At 38.5% G+C, this 23,291-nt stretch overlaps 2 protein-coding genes across 4 annotated transcripts in view; both read left to right on the top strand.

Annotated features, from left to right (window-relative positions):
* Positions 1-2,302: 2,302 nt before the first annotated feature.
* rpl29 (ribosomal protein L29) lies at positions 2,303-4,933 on the top strand. 2 transcript variants are annotated; one of them, XM_034694849.1, is made up of 4 exons: positions 2,303-2,394; positions 2,853-2,905; positions 3,142-3,206; positions 4,762-4,933. In XM_034694849.1, exons 2-4 carry the CDS (start codon positions 2,869-2,871, stop codon positions 4,858-4,860), a joined length of 201 nt encoding a protein of 66 aa, XP_034550740.1. In that variant the 5' UTR covers positions 2,303-2,394; positions 2,853-2,868; the 3' UTR covers positions 4,861-4,933. The 2 variants fall into 2 exon arrangements, with proteins under 2 accessions (XP_034550740.1, XP_034550746.1); XM_034694855.1 differs by having other exon boundaries at positions 2,337-2,415.
* Positions 4,934-6,956: 2,023 nt separating this feature from the next.
* The window catches only part of iars1 (isoleucyl-tRNA synthetase 1), a 70,529-nt gene continuing 54,194 nt past the window's right edge, over positions 6,957-23,291 (top strand). For both annotated transcript variants that reach the window (XM_034680664.1, XM_034680657.1), the window contains exons 1-10: positions 6,957-7,059; positions 7,787-7,912; positions 8,858-9,014; positions 9,120-9,239; positions 10,410-10,492; positions 12,252-12,369; positions 12,459-12,606; positions 18,330-18,417; positions 20,271-20,331; positions 20,568-20,663. In XM_034680664.1, the coding sequence (XP_034536555.1) occupies positions 7,794-7,912; positions 8,858-9,014; positions 9,120-9,239; positions 10,410-10,492; positions 12,252-12,369; positions 12,459-12,606; positions 18,330-18,417; positions 20,271-20,331; positions 20,568-20,663 (990 nt within the window). In that variant the 5' untranslated portion in view covers positions 6,957-7,059; positions 7,787-7,793. The remainder of the gene's footprint in view (positions 7,060-7,786; positions 7,913-8,857; positions 9,015-9,119; positions 9,240-10,409; positions 10,493-12,251; positions 12,370-12,458; positions 12,607-18,329; positions 18,418-20,270; positions 20,332-20,567; positions 20,664-23,291) is intronic.

Below are 23,291 nucleotides of genomic sequence, written 5' to 3'. Positions count from 1 at the left end.
ATTCTCATATATATATCTAAATTGGTATTTATATGTGCTTCCTAATGCTTAGATTGGTACTAGGCTAGCACAGGTCAAGGTACACTGATTGAGTAGGAAAACATACGAAGAGGAATTGTTTAATTTTTTTAATTTGTAAAATATACATTTGATCATTTCTGGGTTGTGATATTGTATTACGCTATCTGTAATGTATGTGGGTAACTAAGAAATCTGGATGGAATCTCTTGACCCATAAATGCATTAAAAATAAGAAACTTTGCATATCTTTCATTGTACTCTAAATGCTGCACTTCAGGTAATTCTGCATAATTAATATGCCCCAGCTGCAACAACTAATATTATCCGTCTCATCACTATCATCTCTCTCTCTCTTGATCTCCTCTATCCCGTTTTCCAACCCCAACTCGGTCGAGGCAGATGACTGTCTAACCTGAGTCTGGGTCTTCTCAAGGTTTCTGCCTGTTAAAAGGAAGTTTTTCCTTGCCCAGTAACTTGCTAAATACTGTAAAGTATTCTACTCATATTCGATTAAGATGAGATAAGACTGAGTCGTATTCTGTCTTGATGTTGGGTCTTTGTTAATTATTTAACATAGAGTATGGTCTAGACCTACTATGTTGTAAAAGTGTCTTGAGATAACATTTGTTGTAATTTGGCGCTATACAAAGAAAGATTGATTGATTGATATGTTTAATGTAGCAAGTTAATAATTTAACTGATGCATTTAAATTAGGCGTCTTTCATAAGTTCATAAGCTAAATAAATGCCATAATGCAAAAACTGCAATTACATATCAGAAAAGTAGCAGTGAGCCAAATTAAGCTAGGCACTTTTTGTAAGAGATCACGTCAGAAATCTTCAGAAATAATGATTCAGGGAGCAAAAATGTGTTGCATTTTTTTAACTCAGTTTTTTTTTTTTTTTTTTTATCAACTTAATCCAGCAAGAAACTACTGTAGGTTTTGTTAAAGAAATGCAGTGGACAAATAAAGTACAGTACTTCCTTCGTACTGTATGGTAAGTTAAATATAAATATAAAGCATGACATTTAGATACTAGAGAAGTCAATCATCAAAAAGTCTATGTAGATATGGTATATGAAAAATAGGCCTACATCAAACACATAATTTTGTTGATCACATTCAAATTGACTGGTCAACCAGATACAGGAAGTTAATCTGTTCTCACACTTTATCTTCTAATAAAACACTTCATATGACAACATCAAGAGACAGGGGAAACAGAGTAATTAACACAGGTGTGGAGCACAGGACACAAGTGAAACTAATGAGGTTAATCAACAAGGAGGGAAACACAAGGGCAGAAAGTAACTAACCTGGAAACACAATGGATTCAGAACTACAAAACAGAGAACACAAGACAAGACTAAGAAACACCAGAAATACAAAAAGAGACATGGATCACAAAACACACAAGGGACACAAAGGATAACCAATAACACAGGAGAAACCAAGGCATGAATTCATACACATGGAAAAACTGAAACATCAACTCATAACAGCCACACTGTATGTAGGATGTACTTCCTGCGTCAGCTCAGGAAGTTCAACCTGCCCCAGGAGCTGCTGATCATGTTCTACACCTCCATCATCCAGTCTGTTCTGTGCACCTCCATCACTGTCTGGTTTGGATCTGCAACCAAACTAGACAAACAAACACAGACTGCAACGGACTATAAGGACTGCAGAAAAAATCATCGGTGTCGACCTGCCCCCCATCCAGGACTTGTACCGATCCCGGGACAGGAAACGGGCAGGTAGCATCACCACCGACTCCTCACACCCTGGACACAAATTCTTCAAACTCCTCCCCACTGGCAGGCGCTACAGATCACTGTGCGCCAAAACAACCCGCCATAAGAACAGTTTCTTCCCCCAGGCTGTCACTCTACAGAATTCCATATTTCTATCCATTTTATTATTTAACTACTATTTTTTTAATGTAAAAACTACCTCTGCTACTCACCACTGCACTATTATCATATTATTGTAGCCAGTACATATTAGTCATGTCTATTTGTTGTTCTTTTGTATTTATAGCTGATGTTATTGCTATTACATTTTTATTTTTTTTATTTTTGTAGGTCTTATTCTTATGCCTTGTACAAAGAGAGCACAGTTTACCTAAGTCAAATTCCTTGTGTGTTCAAGCATACCTGGCCAATAAAGCTGATTCTGATTCTGTATGAGCGGAGGGTGACATCGTGTGGCTATTGAGTATTCACCTGTCATATCACACTTCACCTACAGGGGGCAGTGTCTTTAAGCAGAGTAGTCTTCCCCGGTAACGTTTCCTCTTGACCCATCTCTTCTTCTCTGCTGCCGGGGTTGTGTTTCTTTCTCTTCCGGTTGTCGTCTGTTCGTGTGGCAGGTACCCATCTTTCCCATTTAGGTGGACTTACTAAATCTATATCAATCTTTCTTTGTTTTACATTTTCATAAACAACCAGCAGCTTATTTAGATAAACCACTTAACTGGTTATTTTTTCACGGCAGTATGTTATAAATGTGATGCTCATAATAGGTTGAAAATAACATTTGAAAAGTGCTAACGCTACCTGAAGCAAAGCAAGAGCTCCATATAAACTAACAACCAAGCAGAAGTCCCCACACAGAAAGGCTGCATTACTCATTAAAGAGTACAGTTTCTGTATATGTATGCACTTTAACATCAGTGCTTGACTGCAAATCCACTCAGTTCTTCACGAAACCTGTGACTGTTTACAACAGATAGCAGGGCTAGCATCCGGGTAGCGTCTTCCTAGCTTTCAAATGGACTCAAACTAAGAAATACTAATGTCCTTTTTGTGTATGTCTTCCTGTTGGCAGATAAACCAGTGTCGAAATGGCAAAGTCCAAGAATCACACCACCCACAATCAATGTAAGTATACACGCAGCCCTGCTGTTTTTCCTGATGCCTACCCCATGCCTGAGGAATGAGCAAACTCTCATTAGATGAGTTTAATCTAGCATGACACAGCCAAGACTTTGTCAACCTGCCTCATAGTTTTGAAATGTCCCATAGCAATGTAGTTTCAACATCATTTGCTGATGGCATTGTTGCATGGAATTAGGCAGATCATATTGTGGTAACATTTTTTTTCCTTGTTTGCACAGCTCGTAAAGCCCACAGGAATGGCATCAAGAAGCCCAGATCTCAGCGCTATGAGTCTTTGAAGGGGGTATGTATCAGATCTGTTTCCACAGATGTTTGGAGAGATTCCTTACATAAGGATATTGGAAAAGTGCAAAGATGCTTGGGCTTTTCAAACATGCACCCCTGAAAAATGTTATGATTGCCTGCCACCTTAAATCTTCCTGAAGTGCTTTTTTCACGCGTCAGTCACAGCTGGAAATGTTCCTATTGAAAGCAGTATGATGAAGCTTCATAATGTCTAAAACCTCCACTACCATCTCATCCACATTACATTTTCAGAGGATTACCTACTGGGTTCACACCTGCCATGCACATCCTGACTTCTTGTTGAAGTTTTACAAGGGGGCTGGTAGGAAGACATCAAACAAAAAAGCATAGGGAAAAGTAGTTCATTTGCATTACAGTTACCCCCCAAAAATTCAGACCAATAGGTGTATTTCAAGAGTTCAAAATCTTTGCACACGTACACTGTATGCCTGGAAATATCCCTACGTTCTCCAGGTGGGGGTGCATGCAAAACATTTTTTACCTCAAATTAGGGTAGACTTTTCTGCCAGTCCCCCACTTCAGAGGTGAACATAGCAGGTAATAGTTTTTAGCATCCACTGTTGACAGGATGATGATGATGTGGAGTCTTGGTGCTTTATTTTCTGTACTACTTGGCATCACTTGCTGAGTGCAAATATTTGATGGGTAATTCTGCAAATTGTCAGTGCCTGGTTATCCAAATGTGTAAGAAGTTTGTATGTGAAAGCTGCTAAGAGTCACAGGAGTGTTCAATGTAGGCAATTGGACAGATTTTATTTGATTATATACTTTAATTGTCTGAGATGAGTCTTGACTTAATTCATTCTAAGTACAATGCCAGCAATCATTTCTTTGTTGTGTTGCTCTTGATGTCTGTGGCCCTTCTTGATTGTAGACCAGGCCTTTCATATGGTTTTCTTCCATAGGTCACAAGTACAGGGTTTATTAAAATATAGTGAATTGAGCATGAAGGGGTAGCAGGAGGAAGAACTCTTATGTTTAGCCGCTTTTGTGGTGTAGGAGACTGTGTGTCACATCAAGCCTCGACTTAATAATGCAAGTCGTATTATGATGAAAGATTGGCTGCAATATGAAAATGAAGTAATTCTAATGAGTGCTCTTATAGCTGTTTAATCCAAATGATCATCCCCTGGTTTGTATGAACATGTTATGGATCAAGGCAGACTGTTTTGAATTTCTTGCCTAACCGAGAAAATGTAGCAGAATCAGAGTTTTAAGTCCTGATAAAAAGCCCTTTTTTGTATGTTAGGCATTGTGTCGAAGTTGTCTCTTTGACCTGTATAAGCAAGACGTTGTAGTCTAAACTTTGTAAAATGTATGGGGTGCTCTTTATTGTAGCAACTTCTACCAAAGTCGGTGTTTACAACAGAGAGGTAGTAAATTATCTTGAAAGACAAGATATCCAGATGACATGTTAAATCTTTGATGCTGGTTTTTGTCATTGTTCAGCTGTGATGGATCTCATGATCGTGAACCACCTTTTCACTTGTGTTCCATCTGCTTACCTTTCTTGTTTTCTCTCATTCCTTCAGGTGGACCCTAAGTTCCTGAGGAACATGCGCTTTGCCAAGAAGCACAACAGCAAGGGACTGAAGGCAGCAAGGAAGGCAGCAGCAGCTGCACCGAAATAGGCTGTGAACCAGTCACCTTCATGTCTGCCTGTGTTCCATGTTTCCACAATAAAGCTATGCTTTGTTAACAAACCATTGGATTCTCTGCTCATCATTGAACCTACTTTTGTCTGGTCCCCTCTGTATCACTGTCAGTAAAAGCAAATGCAAAACAAATGAATCAACAGGTCACATTTAAAAAATGAAGAATATTGGGAAATCCCTCTAGCTGTGGAGTGGCACTTTGTGGTTAAACACAGCCAGGTAAATCTTAAGTATGATGATTATAGAAATCTCAACATTAGGGTGTACCTCCCTAAAACTGAGAGCTGGGAAAAAATTATGAATAAACATGAAAAAGTAGGTTTATTTCTCACCTTCCTCTTACATCTGTGATATATTCAGGTATTAGGAACTTGACCACAAACCAGAACAGTGAGACAATGTTGGTATGGTTTAATAACCAAAATATTGTGTAAGTCAATACAACAAGCTGTGCAATTAAGGCAAGTGTGGCCTTGTTTTCAATTCTAAATAGATGTAACAGCATCCTGGGTTTCGGATGTATTGTTGCATTGCATACGTGATGACAGAGAGGGAAGATGCCGTGAAGAAAATAAATCTGAAAGCTCCCCAGGCTTGATTTATTTTCATAATTTGTATTTTTGCTTTCCCAATACACTCATACAAAGTTTTCTGAAGTATGTTCACAGATACATGCTTTATGCCGCATTTCACTGAAATCAACCTACATGCTTACGCTAGCAAAATGAGAATAAAATCTCAACAAAAAAAAAAAGAATTTCAAATTTCAAATTGTTTTCTTATGTTGTACCCTACATACTCCTCCCTTTACTGATTTCCTAAAATGTTCTGTAGAATGACAACATAACTGCTCTGTGAAAATGACAGTTTTTGAAGACAGGGAAAGTCGGAGTAGTAGTTAAAAGGTTTGCTGAATTTTATACTATAATTTCAACAATGCAAGCTCATCCTGGACTTCTTCCTTTGTGTCCTTGGACCCTCCCTCAAACCTGTAAACAACAGACTAGACCAGGGGTGTCAAAGATGCGACCCGTGGGCCAAAACCGGACTGCCAGAGGTTCCAATCCAGCCCGCAGAACGACTTTGCAAAGTGAAAAAATTACAGAGAACATATTAGCAGCAATTTTTCAATAAAAGTAATTGCTATTTCAAATTTGTCCTCTGGGGTTTGCATAAAATCATTGTGTTGACGGTGCTTTTTTTCAGGGACTTTTTTCTCAAAGTGAGAAAATAGATTACTTGCTGTTTGCAAAATCCAATTGAGATTCATAAAGAATTTTTAGAGCACTATAAGCTGATCCACTAACTACTAACACTAGCACTTCACCCCTGCATACAACACTGTCCAGCAAGCAAACTGTTCATGCTGGAGCTGAGGGGTCCAAAACAGTCAACTTTACCTTCTTCATTATTATAACCACTGTTCTTTTGCAGTAAATATTACACTCTGTGTCAGCTGAATGGATAACCTGTGTGTTTGGTGTGTTCGCAGCAGGTTTCAATACTTAGAGTAGAATATTCAGCCCCACTATGAGACTCATCATGGCAAAAAATACAACAGCTCTTTTTGTAGAAAGATAGTTCATTAAATGTGAACATTTTCAGAATGTACTTGTACTTTTTTGCACTAAAACAGAGGGAAAAATTAGAGTTGTCGTTATTTATAGGTTATTATCAGATCAACTTGGGCTGTATGTGGCCCCTGAACTGAAATTAGTTTGACACCCCTGGACTAGACCTTTCATCATGAGGCTTTTGCATCTTGGATTAGCAAAGAAACTACAACACATGTCCCTAAAATTAGACAGAACAGGGAAGTAGAAAAACGAAAAATTAGAACTTTAATGCGTTAAGTTTAAAAAATGTTAAAAGGAGTATTTTGGGGTGTGGGATGCTGTCAGCAGCAATGACTGTTACCTAAATGTATGCTCTATCAGACATCATCATGGTAGTAGAACTAACTAAAACGTTTTATGTGAAAATTATGTCTTGGAAATTCTAAAATGTATTTCCTCTTTTAATATGTTGGTCAAGCGAAGCTAAAATCCTGCATTTTATTTAAATCTATGGTTTAAATGCAGCTGCTCAGTGTGCGTGATGTCGTCACTTCCTCTCACGTTGACTCCAGCTTGCATCATTTCTTGTCTCTTGTTGGCAGCCGGGGACAGACAACATGTGAGTACACCCATTCAGATTTTACAACCACATTGTGAAGCTTTGATTAAATTCACTTTTGATAAGCCACCCGCTTCTGTTTGTGAAAATTCTAGCGCTACCTCTAACAAACTTTATTGTCCGTTTAGCTCAATGCTAACTAGTTTATTGAAGCAGGAACATGCGAGCTTAGCCGGCTAGCTATCAACAAGGAGGCGTCATTCTTTTACTGTTATAAAAAAGTGTCTTATTGGACTTTTAAAACTGATTCGGGTAAAGTCTTTGCTGTTGCTTGTTCAACGTGGAAATATTGCACAGGATAAGATATACTTAGGCACCTCGAGTAATAAAATAACTGCATGTTCTGTCAATAAAAATATTGAGCCCTCACAGATTTTGACAAGTAGGCTAACTGTTACTAAGAAGATCCAAAATTAGCCTTAGAGGCAAGAAGACATACTTCGAAGAGGACACCATTTACTCTCACTGACTGACACACAAACTGTGTGTTTCATACTAATTTAACCAAAACGTTTTGTAGCACTGTGGAGAAGACAGTGTTTGCTGATGATGAGATTTCAATAGTCTATTAGTTGTCTGTAAATTACCACTATGGATGGGTAATTCTGTAATGTCAGTAAGGAACCTCAATGAGCAAGCATTTCTGTGACACAAGACTCAACTAATGTATTGTCTCCATGCCCTGCAAGTTCATTGTGTTAAATTATTGTTTTCTATGATTTTGCAGACACACAATGGTTGAGCCAGTCCCAGAGTCGATCAACTTTCCCACTGAGGAAGAGAAGATCCTGCAGCTGTGGAACGACAAGGATTGCTTCCAGGAATGCCTCAAACAGTCCAAGAACAGACCCAAGTAAATCTGCTTCTGGTTCACAAATATCGATTTACTACACAAAATATGACACATTTAAACTCTTTCACTCAAGAAAGCTGATTGTAGTTTTTTTTTCTTAGTGAAGCACGTCTTTCGTTAGCACTTGTACGCTTTATTTAGGGTTTGATACAACAATCTGCAACATAATCATGACCCATTCCCCAAACCCAAATTTGATAGGTGTTCAAAAATGTTTTCAAATGTCTTAAGAAAATGTAATCAGGTTTTGTTATGGTTATTACTTATCCACGTAGTTGGGATAGTAATAGCTATCAAGTTTTCATGTTGCATCATGTGTCATTGGCACAGATGAAGAGTTGTTCATAGTAATTATCATACCTGCTGTTGGGCTGCCAAGTTCAAAAGCTGCGTTACCTGGCTAACCAGTATTTGTTTGACTACATTATAAACGTTGATATTTCAACCTTTGTGTGTGTCTCTGTACCCGTCTGACATGATAAAAGACGATACATTATAAGTGACTAGATGATTCTTTTGATTTTTATATAAATAACTTGAGGGTGTGAAAAAGTAATCTAGTTTGAGGGAATGTGTCTGCTGGTATTAGGTTGTGTTGAAACTACAGAATAGTAAATAATAATCTTAATCAAAACTTCAGCTAACAATAAGTGATGTCATTGTGACATTGGCTGTAGAAATCAGCCGCAACTAAGTGAAATCTTGGCCTCAAGCAAACCTTTTTACAAAAGATTTTACTGTTTATTAATTTAGTTACTTAACTGAAACAACCCCAAACACAAATATATTACTGTCTAGATATTGGCACAGTTTAAACACAAAAACTCACAATTTCTTTCCTATCATACTCCAGAGTTTATTTAGATATACGTGGGTATTAAAAAAAAAGCTTATTTTCTGTGTGAAGTAACCATAAAAACTAATCGCTGCTCATTTCCTGATCAGGTACACCTTCTATGACGGGCCTCCTTTTGCCACGGGTCTTCCTCACTATGGGCACATCCTAGCTGGTACCATCAAGGATGTTGTCACTCGTTTTGCTCACCAAAACGGCTTCCATGTGGACCGGCGCTTTGGATGGGACTGTCACGGCCTACCTGTGGTAAGAATCCGCTGTCCTGGTTATTTGTAAAATCATCATTTACTCAAAGCTCTGCTGTACATTTACAGATGGATCTATTTTTTGTGTCTTGTTATGTTTTTGTAGGAGTATGAGATCGACAAGACTTTAGGGATCAAAGGCCCTGAAGATGTGGCAAAGATGGGCATCGCAGAGTACAACAAGCAGTGCAGAAACATCGTCATGAGATACTCCAATGAGTGGGAGGTGAGCATACATGAAGAACTTATGTACTTAAGTGAAGACCTTAATACTTGAGTTAAGGACGTCTGACTTAAAACAGTGCATTGCATCTGCACTTAAAACACATTGAGGCTATACTACACAGATATCTCACACAGGGAGTAATTCAAATGTAATTGGTAAAGCTTCTGGCAAAGAGAGAATTACAGTGATCCATGAAATATTACACAAGTAGTAAAAACAATAACAACACTAAAATGAACCAACAGCAAAACAACAGTTAACATTTTTATCAAGTGATCAAAACACAATTTTGAAAAGTGAGTCTTAAGCTGCTTTTCAAAGGCTTCAGCAGAAACAGCAAAGCGTATGTGTACAGAAAGAGTTATAACCACAAATTCAAATTCACTATCATGATTCATGATCAAGCAGACTCTGATCAGATGACCTGAGAGATCTACTGGTATAGGGAATGGAACAGGTCAGAGATATACACAGGTTCTTGAACAAGTAGGGCTTTGTAAGTTAGTTACAAGGAAGTTAAAATCAATCCTTTATTTGATTGGAAGCCAGTGCGGAGAGAATAATATGGGTGTGGTGTAAGTTTCCCTGCTTGACTTAGTCAGACTCGGCAGTCTTGCAGCAATGTTTTGGTGGTGATGGTGTAGGGAGGACTCAAGGAAGGAATCAGCTTCTCTCACTTGGCTAGTGAGACAAAAGATTTGATTTGGCAATATGTCTTAAGTGAAACAAATATGAATGGGATAATGATATGATGTGTTGGTGAAGAAGCATTCCTTGATCAAAAAAGACTCCATGATTTCTGAGAAAAGGAAACAAAATACTTTGCAAATTTGGATTTCAAAAGCAAAGATAAGGACCCTAGTCTGATCAGGGTTTAGCAGAAGGAAGTTATCATTCAGTCCTTAATGTCATTAACATTAGACAGTTGTGTAAATTAGTGAGCTTATCGGTGTTATAAGGCTTAAAAGACTAATACAACTGAATCTCATCAGCACAGAAGTGTCCAGAATGTGTTTTTCTTATGAGAATCCAGAAAATCTAAGTAGATTTCCTAAACCATTCAATAAGGACTGACCTACTGACAATATTCCAGTTGAACATCTCTGCATCATTCTGTTATGGATAATTATGGTGTTATTGTTTGCTAAAAGTATGTCTCTTTTTTCCTAGAATTCAGTGAGGCGAATGGGAAGGTGGATTGACTTCAAAAATGACTACAAGACTCTGTACCCTTGGTTCATGGAGACAGTCTGGTAAGAAAGTCAGATTTTAGGTCTTACACGTTTTGTCTGAAAGATATGTGCACCATTTCACATAAATTTCACTAAATTACATTTATTATAAGTTTAAAGCACAAAGTCATGTTCATCAGAGATTTCTATTGATTCCACAAAAAAATTCTTCAACTGAAACTTGATCATCATCTTGAAAGAAATTGTAGCAGTACAAAGATGTCAATGAAAAACCACAATCTACTTGACTACTACCACTAAAAGCACTTCATAAGATGAAATATGATACAACCCAAACTTAATCTGTCTGGAGGCCATCCCTTTGTGTGCAGTCTGCCTCTCCTCTCTTCTTCAAGGTTTTCTTTTGTTAACGTTTTTTATTTCGTCAATTTCTTATACACGCAGAGACAAAGAACACAAATAAACAGATGGGCTGTTGTGATTCGGGTCAGGCTGGTATGGTTTGGTACGTTAGACCCTGATCTTGCTTGCGTTTCCCTAGCCAACTGAACCTTCACAGTTTGTTGGCTGCATGACGGCTCTGGAACAGCCTGATTAACATATCAGCGTGCATGTTAACAAATCAGACCGTTCAGACCACCGGCATGAGCTCTGGGTCAATCCCACGTGCTGAAAATTTAGAGGATAGAGACGTGCCACATTTTTTTTTCTCAAGCCATGGGAGAGTCTCGGTCAAAATACACAGACACATGATACGTTGAGGGCTGTATTGGCTTAGCTGGTGTCTGTGTCAAGCACTTGTTTATGAAAAAGATCGTTTCCTAATAAGACAGACCCCTGACCCCTGATACTTGTGTAACACCCGAAAGCATTCCCAGATATGAAAAAAGGAACATAAAACGGAGTCATAATTCATTAAGGTACATCATTTCACTGATCAAATAACATTTGGTTGGCCGGTACAACCCTGTTCAAGCTCTCCTTCCTCTCTCAATCAATGCATTGCACTATGTATAGCTCTCTTTTAGGGTTTGATAGGTAAACATGGTACCCCAAGAGAAGGTTGCAAAATAGTAGGACGATAGGGATTGGTTATGTACCAAACCAGACTGCTTGGTGGAAACACAGCTGTAGGCATTAAAGAAAAGCTTTTTTAGGGGGCACCTAAACTTAAAAATAATGCACATATATTATCCAAGATTGTCAGTATCTCCCACTTCTTAGCAAAGTTGGCTCCTTTAAGTCGCAGAGAGAAAGTCAACCTTTCCATTATAAAGACTTCCTTAATTATGTCCATCCATTCATACAGGACCTTTACATCATTAAGGACTCTGTATCCAAGAGTCGTACTCAGAGTTAGACAGACGTTCTCCCAGAATGACTACATTGTTGAACATAGCCAAAACATGGGAGAGTGATTAACGACCATGTCCACATTTTCTCCAGCTAAATTCTCTACATTTTTTTAGAGCTTGTAGATGAAAGCTTTGAGCTTCACATTGATTGCCACTCCTCCTGAGATATGTCTATGTTCTGTTTTTTCCCCATTTTAATCTGATGTATTCCCTTTCTGCCTCTGGAAACCCTGGTATATCTGGAAAATTACTTTCTTGCTGTTTTGTTTATATGCTTGAATGGAAACATCCATCAACCAAATTGTCATCCTCCATCAATTCAACTTTTATCTTTTGTCATAATAATCTAAAGATTGTTGCTTTTCTTTTTAAATTCATTTTGTGCAGTCCTCCAAAATGTTTGAATTCTCTACCATGAGTTAAAATGCAATTCTTCAAAGTTTTCATGTCTTTTCTTACCTAAGGTGGGTGTTCAGACAGCTGTATGACAAGGGTCTGGTTTACCGAGGCGTCAAAGTCATGCCTTTCTCCACTGCCTGCAACACCCCGCTGTCCAACTTTGAGTCCCATCAGAACTACAAGGTTTGCACACATAAAAAACCTCTTTGGTCAAGTAATGAAATTATCTGTGTAAGTGTTAAATATCAAACTTGTTTCATTTTTGTCTGCAGGATGTTCAGGACCCATCCGTGATTGTCAACTTCCCATTGGTTGAGAATGAAGAAGTGTCTCTGATCGCCTGGACGACCACTCCCTGGACACTGCCAAGTAACCTGGCTCTTTGTGTTAACCCAGAGTTCATATACGTCAAAGTCAAAGGTGAGAGACACAAACCCTCACCCTCACACAGTTGCATGCTATCGTGTATACAAACTGCATAAAAGTTTCCAACACACAGACTTTCCTTTGGCCATCCTCCCAGGTTCATGAACAGCTTACAAAGTTAATAAGTCAATGTTTTTAGTTTGTCTCCCTCTGAGAGAACAACCCATTCTGCAATCAGTTAACTAATAACTTCTTGTTTATTTATTTTTGATTTGACCTTTATTTAACCTGAAATAAAAATGAATTAAGATTAAATATCTATTTTTCAAGAGCGTCCTGGCCAAGATAGGCAGCAGTACAGTTTACAGTTTCTGACAGAGTAGCCACATATACAAACATTATACAAGAAATTTTGAAGGCATTTAAACACGTCATAAGAGAATACAACAACAAAATGAGTATCCAAAATAAACCATCATCATAAGTACATCAGGCAGAACACCTGCAGCCGAGTGTGTAACTCTGGTTTAGCATCACCTTAAAATCACCCAGGGAGACAGGTTCATTTAGCTCCAGCTCTTTCTTGTGCTCTACCGCTCACATCCTTCTACTTCTGAAACTGAATACTCCGCAAAAGGAAAAGAAACAGACATCCTTCTACTAAGGAGCTACTCAAACTGAATACTCTGCAAAAGAAAAAAAAAACAGACATCCTTCCTGTTGATGCACAGATTGTGGTCCAAACTCTGATGTTTAATTTTAAGGCCTACTAATGTCTTATGGTATGAGGTTGGTTTTGATTGCTGGTAATAAGGGGGCAAGGTGAGTAGATAAAAGTAGTGACTACACACTACAGTACAGTGCAGAATAAAACAAAATAAATAATAACTTACTTTAAATCAGATAGTTGTTTTTTTTTTCAATTATCTTTTTATTTATTTTCAACATTTTATAACATACGAGACGAAAAACAAACACGAGAGGGAAGTCAAAAGAAGAGGGGGAAAAAGAGGAAAAAAAATAAATAAATAAATAAAAACATCTTGTAAAACACAAATACGTACATTATAATAGTACAAATACATAAACCATGGTCATAGATAATGCATTCTTAAGAATTCTCTTAAATATTCTTAATATACACACACTACAGTCATTATGTAATACACACTGCCTCAACAACCTCATCATGCTAGAGGTTACAGCATTTAACTTCAGTGTCCACCAATTACACACTCAAAGATACTGTCTTTTGTTACGTGTTTTCATCAGTAAAACACCTAGCAGGCCCACTTTTAGTTTTACATCCCTTGTCTAATAGCGGAACAACAGTGTCCACTGCAGTGTCAGTGAAAAGAAAGCAGCGTTAACTAGTGGCACCTCAGAGATCCCCTGTTCAAATGTGGAAACGGTTCACTTGTTTTTTTAACATTGCTACTTTTGGGAGCTGTGGGGCAGCTGTGGCTCAGTGGTAGAGTCGGTCGTCTCTCAATCGGGTGGTGGGGGGTTTGATCCTATGTCCACATGCTGAAGTGTTTTTGGGGCAAGACACTTGACCCCAAACTGCCCCCTATGCTGTACCATCAGTATGTTAATGGGATTAGTTAGTAAATTACAAAAGGCATGTTTATAAATGAAATACTTAAAAATAAAATAAAATCAATTCAGTAAAATTAATAAAATAAGTAATAGTGGAAAGAAAAGTTAAAAGATAAGGTAGCATTAACAAGATCAGATGGATACAAGAAATAAATAGATAAATAAACAAGTAAATACGATAAATAAATGTAAAAGAAATGATTAAAATGATAATAAAAATAATAATGCAGTCCAGGGCTAAAAATAAATGACTCCAAATTAAAAGCTAGATTAAAAAGGCAAGTCTTAGATTTGATGGGTGCTTTATAGAGCAGCCACTGCCATCAGTGTATGAATATGGCATGAATCGGTGAATGTGGCATGTAATGTAAAAGCAGTTTGAGTGGTCAGAAGATGAGAGAAAGGGCTATATAAACACAGTCAATTTACCTTTGCATAATCTTTCACATAGAAAAGGCTTAGAATCTGGATGTTTTAGTGTCTACAGTTACTTTGTGTCAAACAATGCTTCGACTTTTGTCCTCACACTCTCATGTACAACATAACATAACACAACATACATGTAACAACAATCAGCAGTTAACATTACTACCGTTTTCCTGTTATCCCAAAGTCTGCAGTTGTCTGGAGCTCTAAACTTGGCCATATAACACAAACACTGTTATGAAGTGTTGTGTTCAGTCCAATAACTGAAGATGTAGTCCCTAAAAGCATGCTTACACAACACGCAGGGCAGGAGCAGCCAGTGCACAGATAGACACACACCCACTGAATGAATGGTGAGCTTCTGTTACGTGTTCAACATTGTATAGTGAAGGAAGTTGAAATGCATGGAAGCTCATTCTGATTCATTATAGCCATGGCTAAGTGAGGACTAGAAACGTTATATTATAAATTACTTTAGTTTTTTTCACTAGATCCGCACTCCTATTGTGAACTTATTGCACACTTTAAAAGTGATGTGTATGAAAGAATAAGAGTGAAGCTTTGGTTGATAAACAACTCTTTGTGTGCTCACTGGGACTGATTGTTTATCTGAAATGTTTTTCCCTCTTGTTTTGTGTTCTCTTGTGGTCAGTTTATTTTAATCTTTATGTCAAGAAACACCATTATTTTTTCGCTGCTGTCTGTACTTTCTTCACGTCCTTGTGGGGTAAAAAGGAAATATCTACTCTAACAACCTGTCTACAAACATGTTTGTGTTGTGGATCGCCTGAATAACCAGGATTGGTTGTTTTGTGGGACAGTGTTGTTTAAATGTTGTAGCCTAAGGCCAAAGTTTTCTGTTGAAAGTCTTGTTTCCCCCTGTGGGTTGAATGTTGTGGTGCATGGTATCAGCTGTGGTGTTTTTATTCAGAGAGAACAAACAGGAACAAATTAACAGAGGAGGAGGAGGAGTGCTGCCTGTGCAATTTGCACCCAGAGGAAGGGATTTCTGTCCTGTAATGTGTTGGTGGACTCTCCAGCCTTTGGCTATGTGTGATGAAATAAGAAAAGGGACTCTCTGTGACTGCAATTTAGTGTTTATCTCCAACAAACCAGGCGCTGTATTTTCATGAGCAGTAACTTCATGCTAAGGCATAACTGATGTTCATGTGGGTTCATTAGAAGTATTATCTGTGCTCACCTAGAAAAGCCTTCACAATTTAAACAAAAGACCAATTAATAAATGTGTGGAACTAATTTTGCAGTTAAAAGCAGGGACTTTGGAATGACACTCCAACATTGATGTTAAAAGTGTACAACCAGTGGATCAGATCTATCCTGAAACCTGTCTGTCTCCAGTGACAAGTCTTCTACTACATGTAAACCACAAACAAAACCAGGTTGTTGTTACAGCAAAGCATGAAAGCATCCTGTGATGTCAAGATTGTTAGAATTCACTTCACTTTATTAAGGTTTAGTGCTTTAGGACCACCCTACTGTTAGACACATTAGAACCCTGCTTTTCAAGTCTATGTGTCAACCACTACTGCAGCTACAATTAGTTAAGCCTTCTACATCAGCCCTACAATAAATCATGCTTTTGCCTTCAGGAATGCACATTTAATTGAGTATTTATCCATCCATCCATCATCTTGACTGCTTATCCCATTCAGGTCGACAGGTCGCCAACCTATCACAGGAGACTGACAACCATTCACGCACACACTCACACCTACGGGCAATTTAGAGTGACCAATTCACCTGGTGATCATGTTTTTGGACTGTTGGAGGAAGCCGGAGTACCCGGAGAGAACCCACACATGTACAGGGAGAACATGCGAACTCCACACTGAAAGGCACCATCGACTGTATAAAGAATATTTACAGTCTATGGAATGGCACCTGCCCGACCAGGAAAATTAAATATCCGTATGCTGAATTCAACTTGCAATCCAGCAGCTATTGCAATTTTCATTTGTCAGTAGCGTTTGCAGTGAAGTACTGCAGGCATGCTCTGAATTGCAAATGTTAGTTATTAGTTTATTATAAATAAGAAAAATGAATGAAGCAGATTTGTCAGTACCACTAAACAGGACCTTATCTCCATTATAACACTGTTTTATATACCATAGTTGCAGTATGATTGATGATTTTTGCAGTCCTCCATACCAGAGGTTGTTGAAAACATTGACATTGACTGTTGTATTCAGGTGGCTTAGTTTGGCATAAATCAACATGCACAGCACCAGGGCCATGAAGCTGTAAAGAAAGTCAGCTTTCCTTTATTCCATTTTTTAAGCCTGTTCTTTTTTAGGGTGGTATGTCAAAATGTCTCCCACAGACACAACAAGGTCACTCCAACCTAAACATACAGTGTTGTTCACGTGTGTCATCCAGACCTGATAAATGTCCATGAACATAAAATCAGGTCACTTTAAAAAAGTGTTGTCCTTGTTGAAACCCATAAAAAAGAGACAGTCCTCCAGAGAGGTGGCTAGTGTTTTTGTGTTACCCTCCTGCTGTAGTTTTTGGTTTCCTGTAATGAGAAAACCGGTAGGTTTTTAAAAGGGTGACCTAGATTCACACTGCTTTGTCATAGCTTCTTTGATCCTGCAGGGGGCACTGTTGAAGCACAGTCTGCCAACCTGACGGCACCGCCTGTGCGGTGCTGCATGGGAGACCGCCTCAGAATACCAATGACTGTTTTTTTTCTATATCAGCTCAGTCTCTCTTTTTTTATCTACTGTCCTCTTTTACTCCTTTCCCCTGTCTCATTTTCATATTGCTCTCTTTACTTCCACATCCACCTGTTTTGTCCTTCGTTGTTCTTATTTTCCCTCAGTCTGTCTCTTTTTGTGTCTGTCTTCATTCCCTCGCCGCCTCTGTCGCTGTTTGAGTGGAAAGCTGTCAGCAGCAGCAGCAGCAGCAGGTCTGAGCTGTGCAGTCATTTGTCACACCACTGAGGGGAAGACAGAAACATCTTTTATTGATGCCCCCTTCTCTCTTTTCTTTTTTGTGTCTCACTGTCACAGGCCATTTGGTTTTTGCCCTCCTCACAACTGTTGTCCCTGCTGCTCTCTTATCTTTTTCTATATTCCCCCTTCGGCTAGTTTTCCAGGAGGGCTCCGTTTCCCAAAAATGTCAGCCAGTTATCCCACATGAGGCTGCAACTATTCAGTGAGCTCTGCTGCTCTCTGCAACATGATTGGATCCTCACCTGGCATTGACTTTCATGGCTCAGTGTATCATTGTGGAGCAGTACTTGACACTGAGGTTTAACAGACTTGCATCCACCTATTAGATGCCTGGGATTACACCATGTTTAATGAGGTGCTGTGTATCAGGCTGATATACAGTCAATACACATAAATCCTGCTGCAGGGGTGGTTTGGATGGCCGAAAAAATCATTTTACATCATATTGATCTGTATTCTTATTCCCACTTAACCTGCTTTCACTCTACTCTTGAAGGCTGGAAAGAAAAAAAGCTGAAATACAAACACCTACTTTTATGATTTCATCTCTTAAACACCCTTTAATTAATCTTCAGGGTTTTGTTTTGACTGTACTTGGCCTTATGTGGGATGTTTTCTTGCTCTGACCCACTCTTTTTAAAACAGTCGTAGGAGCACAAGAAGCTCTAGGTTAATGACATGTCTTCATTTATTCAATACACACGCCCGGTAGCAAAGTGTAAAACAGTTACTCATCCAAAGCATTCTTGTGTGCTTTTTTTCTCATTCATCCATCAGATAATGCAACAAACAAGACCTACATTATGATGGAGGCCAGACTGGGAGCTCTGTTCAAGTCGGAAAGCGAGTACACTCTGCTGGATAAGTAAGTACACAAGTAAGGGATAATGTGAGCAGGTTGGAATCCCGACAGGGCGAGCTACAACAACCTGCTCAATATACATTCTTCCACTTATTACCCAGCTTACAACTTAAGGAATAAACAAGCTGACTCTAAATGTTGATATTAAGATGATTTACTTGATTGAAAAAATAATTTATTCATTCAGCTAAATAAAAAGTCCCTCCGACTCCACAGTTGGTAGCACTTACTAGGGATGGGTCATGATTTTCGAATGCTCAAGAATTCATTCAATTTTTAAAAATCAAAGAGTTAATGTGAATATTATCTCATCTTACAATTACAATTTTCCTTATGCTTTACGAGGTTATAATACGGTACTCCTGCCAGACGCATTTGAAAGTGTTTGCTAATCACATTGAATAGCAAAACAAGAAGAGAACATGTGGGAAAGTTGCTGAAAATACGGTTGTCGTGGTGTGAGATTCAGAAACGGAGGAAATTGCACTGCGCATGGTTGTAAACTGTCATACGCCACCCTGCTGCGTCACGGAGACACCGGCCCAAAGGTTGAGACCCATGCTACCAGTGCCGGCCACCAGCGGTACCTCACCCCAGTTAAAGCCACCCTAGTCCTTATTGTGATTGTATTATGGAATTTTCAATTATTATACATAAAAGCACACTGTATTAAATTCCCCGTCGTTAGTTGCGGCTCTGTGTTTCCTTCTGATTCTGCTGATCCGTACTCACTTTTTGGGTAATTATCATTGCTTGAGTGGCGTTCTGGCACTTTGGGCAGATGAGGACTGATCACTGAAATGTGCTTTCCAAAATTCCCTTCATAGCAGTGATAATCAGCTCACTCACATTCATGACAAACACATGACCGAACATTGTCATAGTGATGCGTTGATTAGGTAACTTCAGAGCTGCACTGTTTTCCGCTTGGTGATTACTTTGGTTGATAAGTTGAAATGAAATTTCATGCGTAGCAACCATACTTCATAAAAGTGACCGTGGCTAACAAATCTAATACAGATGGAAAGATGGTTGAACTCGTTGTTTCTATCCTTAACATTATATCATATTATGAACTCCAAAATTGAGAACACTCAATCCTACCTGTTATCAGTGAGCACAAACTTGTGTCCCCTTTCCTGTGAAAGGTTTACTCACATGATATCCTTCATGGATAAAAGACAAGAAAGTATAAAGGAAAAAATAACAGAGGGTGAAGAAGCACAAACTTTAATTGAGCTCTTGAAGGAATCGAAACCCTGAAGAGATTTAAATTATATAAACACCTTATGCATATCAACCTGAAGAAAAACGCTATCATGACACTTTTTAAAATTGCAGTCTAACAGCAACAACATGAAAAAACCCTTCCTCACTCTCCCTCACTTTCTTACTTCACTTTTTATTAAAATATTTAAGACTCTCTTTTTGCCAAGAGGGAATTCAAATAGTCTTCTCAGAGTGTTTCCTAAATAAATGAGCAAGATCGACACACTAACTGTTTCTATGGTTTGGGTGAAATAGAAAAATATTGTGAGGAAATGCAGAACCTATTTCAAGGTGACGCGAAAGTAGTTTATGAAATAAAATCCTACTGTGACCCCTCAGGGACTCTGTAGAAATTGAAAAGTAGGTGGGGGGAGGAAAATAGGATTTTAAAAAGTGACCCATACATCCTAAGAAAAAAATGACTCCCCTGAAGCGTCATATTAAGCCCCCCTTTCTGTGCAGTGTGTCCTCTATCTAAAAGCAGTGTATTTAAACATGTATGTTGTCAGAAGTTGTGGCTTGTAGAGCTTGTTTTTGCAGGGCAGGTGAATGACAAATACAGAAACAAAGACTTTTCTGTGTTTTAGATTTCCTGGGAAGACACTGAAGGGGAAAAAATACAAGCCTCTGTTCTCGTACTTCTCCCAGGTTGGTTTTCTCTGTGATCTTCTTCCTGTTTAGTCTGTATTTATGTATCTATTGTCTTAAAATGAAGACCGACCCATGTCTTACTTTAGTTACCTGTCGGGCCACAAATTGGCATCTTTGTGCACAGTCCCTAAATCTGTCCCTTAATCTCTCTGTTACCGTTTGTGGCTCTATTTTTTTGCCTCCTCAACACTTCCTCCCTTTATCTAACTCTCCTCTTCCTCGTTTTTCTGCAGTGCGGGGAGAAAGGAGCGTTCCAGGTGGTGATTGATAACTATGTCAAGGAAGAGGAGGGTACAGGAGTGGTCCACCAGGCACCGTACTTTGGAGCTGTAAGTGGTGTCTTACACCGTTTTGCAGCATTTTTTCTTCATGAGTGTGGTTGAAAACCACATATAAGAGAGTTACATAAGGCTCTTACATGTTGCCAATTTAAGGCGGGATGGTAACACCTCATCTGCTGTCTACAACATAAAGGTATAGTGGTGGGGCAAAGCTGTACCTTTGATTCCTGCCACAGAGGTAGTAACAGACGTAATGAGGGGAAGACAGTGGCTTTTTTTTTGCATGATTTCAGTGATGAAAAGTCTAAATAATGCCCTTTATATTCCTCAACATGCACTGAAAACACAAAGTTATATTTAAGTTACAATGAAGGGGATGAAACCAGCAATTAGTAACATCTACAAAGCTCTGACAAGCGAGCATTTTATGAAAAACACACAAGAACTCAAAGTGCTTTCCATAAAGCATGAAAATACATGAAATAAGCTAAATATAACCCAAGAAAATGTATAGAGAGAATTATGATAAAAAATACTAGACGTATTTAAAGTAGGAGTCAATAAAGACAGTGTGGTAGTCAAAAATAACTACATAACTGTATGTTAGTGTCATAACATAAGTATGCCTACTTACAGCTGTTTCTAAACTGGTTGTAAAGATGGACACTAATGAATTTGCCAAATATGAATGTACTAATGATTTATCAGGAACTCAAGACTCGTGGTCTGGACTCTTAAGACCAAGAATCAAACACTCCAAGACTTTCAAACTAAGGATGAGACAAAACAGGGTCCAAGTGCTACATCTCTCTTTCTTTAAATTTAGTATTGCACAGGTTTAAGTGTTCTGTGTTGACTCAGAACATTGTTAAGGGAAGACAGTTGTTGGTTGTTTGCCTTTGCCTATAAGCAGCCCATACCGTTGATCCTGCTCCCTTCTGTCTCTGTCACTTTACCCCACCCGCCTTTCCAGAGCTCTCTACACCCACCCTCCTCTTTTTTTAATTAAAACATTCTTTACTTCTTGGGTGGTTTGAGAATAAGAGAAGTTGGAAATATACTTTTTGAAATGTTGCCCCTGGTAAGCTTGATTCACAGAGCTACAAATGCTCAAATTCCTCAGAGTAAAAACATGGAAGCGTCCGTCAAGTGCGAGTCTACGGATGGCTTTTCAGTCATCCTAGAGTAAAACAGTTACAGAACTTTTAGTCTTTCTTGTTTTTTCCAGAAGAATTGCCTTTTCTGATGCAACTCAATTCAATTATGTTCCTTTTCTGTAATGCTTATGCTGTCTGAATTTGCAGAGGCTCTTTATATTACCAGAGTGATGAACATGTTTCCCACAGTTGCTTGTTTTCTCTTGTGTGGTCCATTTAGTGCCTTAGCCATTGCAAATGCAGGTTCTCTGTACTGACGTTAACACATGCAGATGCATGTTTATGCCTCCCTTTAAAAAGACATAGCACTAAAGTTGCATTAGAGTTGCTCAAACCATTTGACTAAGATGTTAGATGTTTGTTTTAATAAATGGAGAATACTTTTTCTTACATCCAATCATCTGAAACACATTCAGTTTGAATGTGTGCCATGACTTTGGTGTACAAACACTTATATAAGAGAGTTAATTTAGTGTTTTCTTTTCCAAAGCAAGCTGCAGTATCAATATATCCCTACAGTTACAAGGCCAGCATTGCAATGCTATCAGACGTATTGGGTCATTGCTAATGGGCTAGATGCCCTTGTCAAGGGCAGATGGATACCCCTGTGGCTGAAGCCAGCTGTGGATACACACTCAGTCTTCCTCTTTGTCTTAGCTCTCTCAGTTCCTTCAGGGCCCTTAGTAAACCTTTCACATCAATACCTCGCCTATATTCACATTTAAATGTTAGATTCTTTTCTTTGTTTACACTTCAATTATTTCGTGATCACACTGCTTAGTGTGTGAACGTGGGACAAACTCTTCCACTCTGAGGATTTACAGTGAGAAGAAACATGTCGCAGACCCACATTTTTCAAATTTTATGTTGTTATGACTAGATGTGAAATGACCCTGTGAGTCATCCGTCTTGGATCTTGACAGGGTGTTTGAATACAAAATACATTTACAGCTGGACAGCACTCAGATCTTTCATGCATAGCTGCCACATGCCAGCAGTGCTTGTTTCAACACTGCAAAGAGTATCCAGCACAGCATGGAATTTAATATGAAGTCATAACCTATCATTAAACTGGTGACGGTGGATACCAAAGAGGTTGGATAATTAATGATTCTTATTTACATTGTCCTCTGTTTGGAAGATAAATGCATCCATTAATCAGGAAAATGTAAAGATAATGGGACTTAATAAATGAAGACCGATATTGGTTTCTTAACAGCCAATGCTGATAATTAAAGAGCAGGTCTGCTGTTGGATGATATATAATGCAGATATTACCTTGTTGTTGTTGTAGTAGTTGATGTTGTCTTTTGTATCTGATAAAGTGAAACTATCTAATAATTATATCATTCAATATTCCATGCACATTAAAATCTAATATCCCGTTTATATTAGCCAGTCACCATAGACTATAAAAAACGTGAATGTATTCCCAGTGAGGACACCCATTGGTTTCTTTGGAGGTCTTATGAAGCCCAACTATGGCGGTCATCATATTGGAAATGCTGACTCGAACGAG

The sequence above is a fragment of the Notolabrus celidotus genome, chromosome 1, assembly GCF_009762535.1.
Source record: "Notolabrus celidotus isolate fNotCel1 chromosome 1, fNotCel1.pri, whole genome shotgun sequence".
Classification (NCBI taxonomy): domain Eukaryota; kingdom Metazoa; phylum Chordata; class Actinopteri; order Labriformes; family Labridae; genus Notolabrus; species Notolabrus celidotus.
This window is presented reverse-complemented; position numbering and strand designations above follow the sequence as displayed.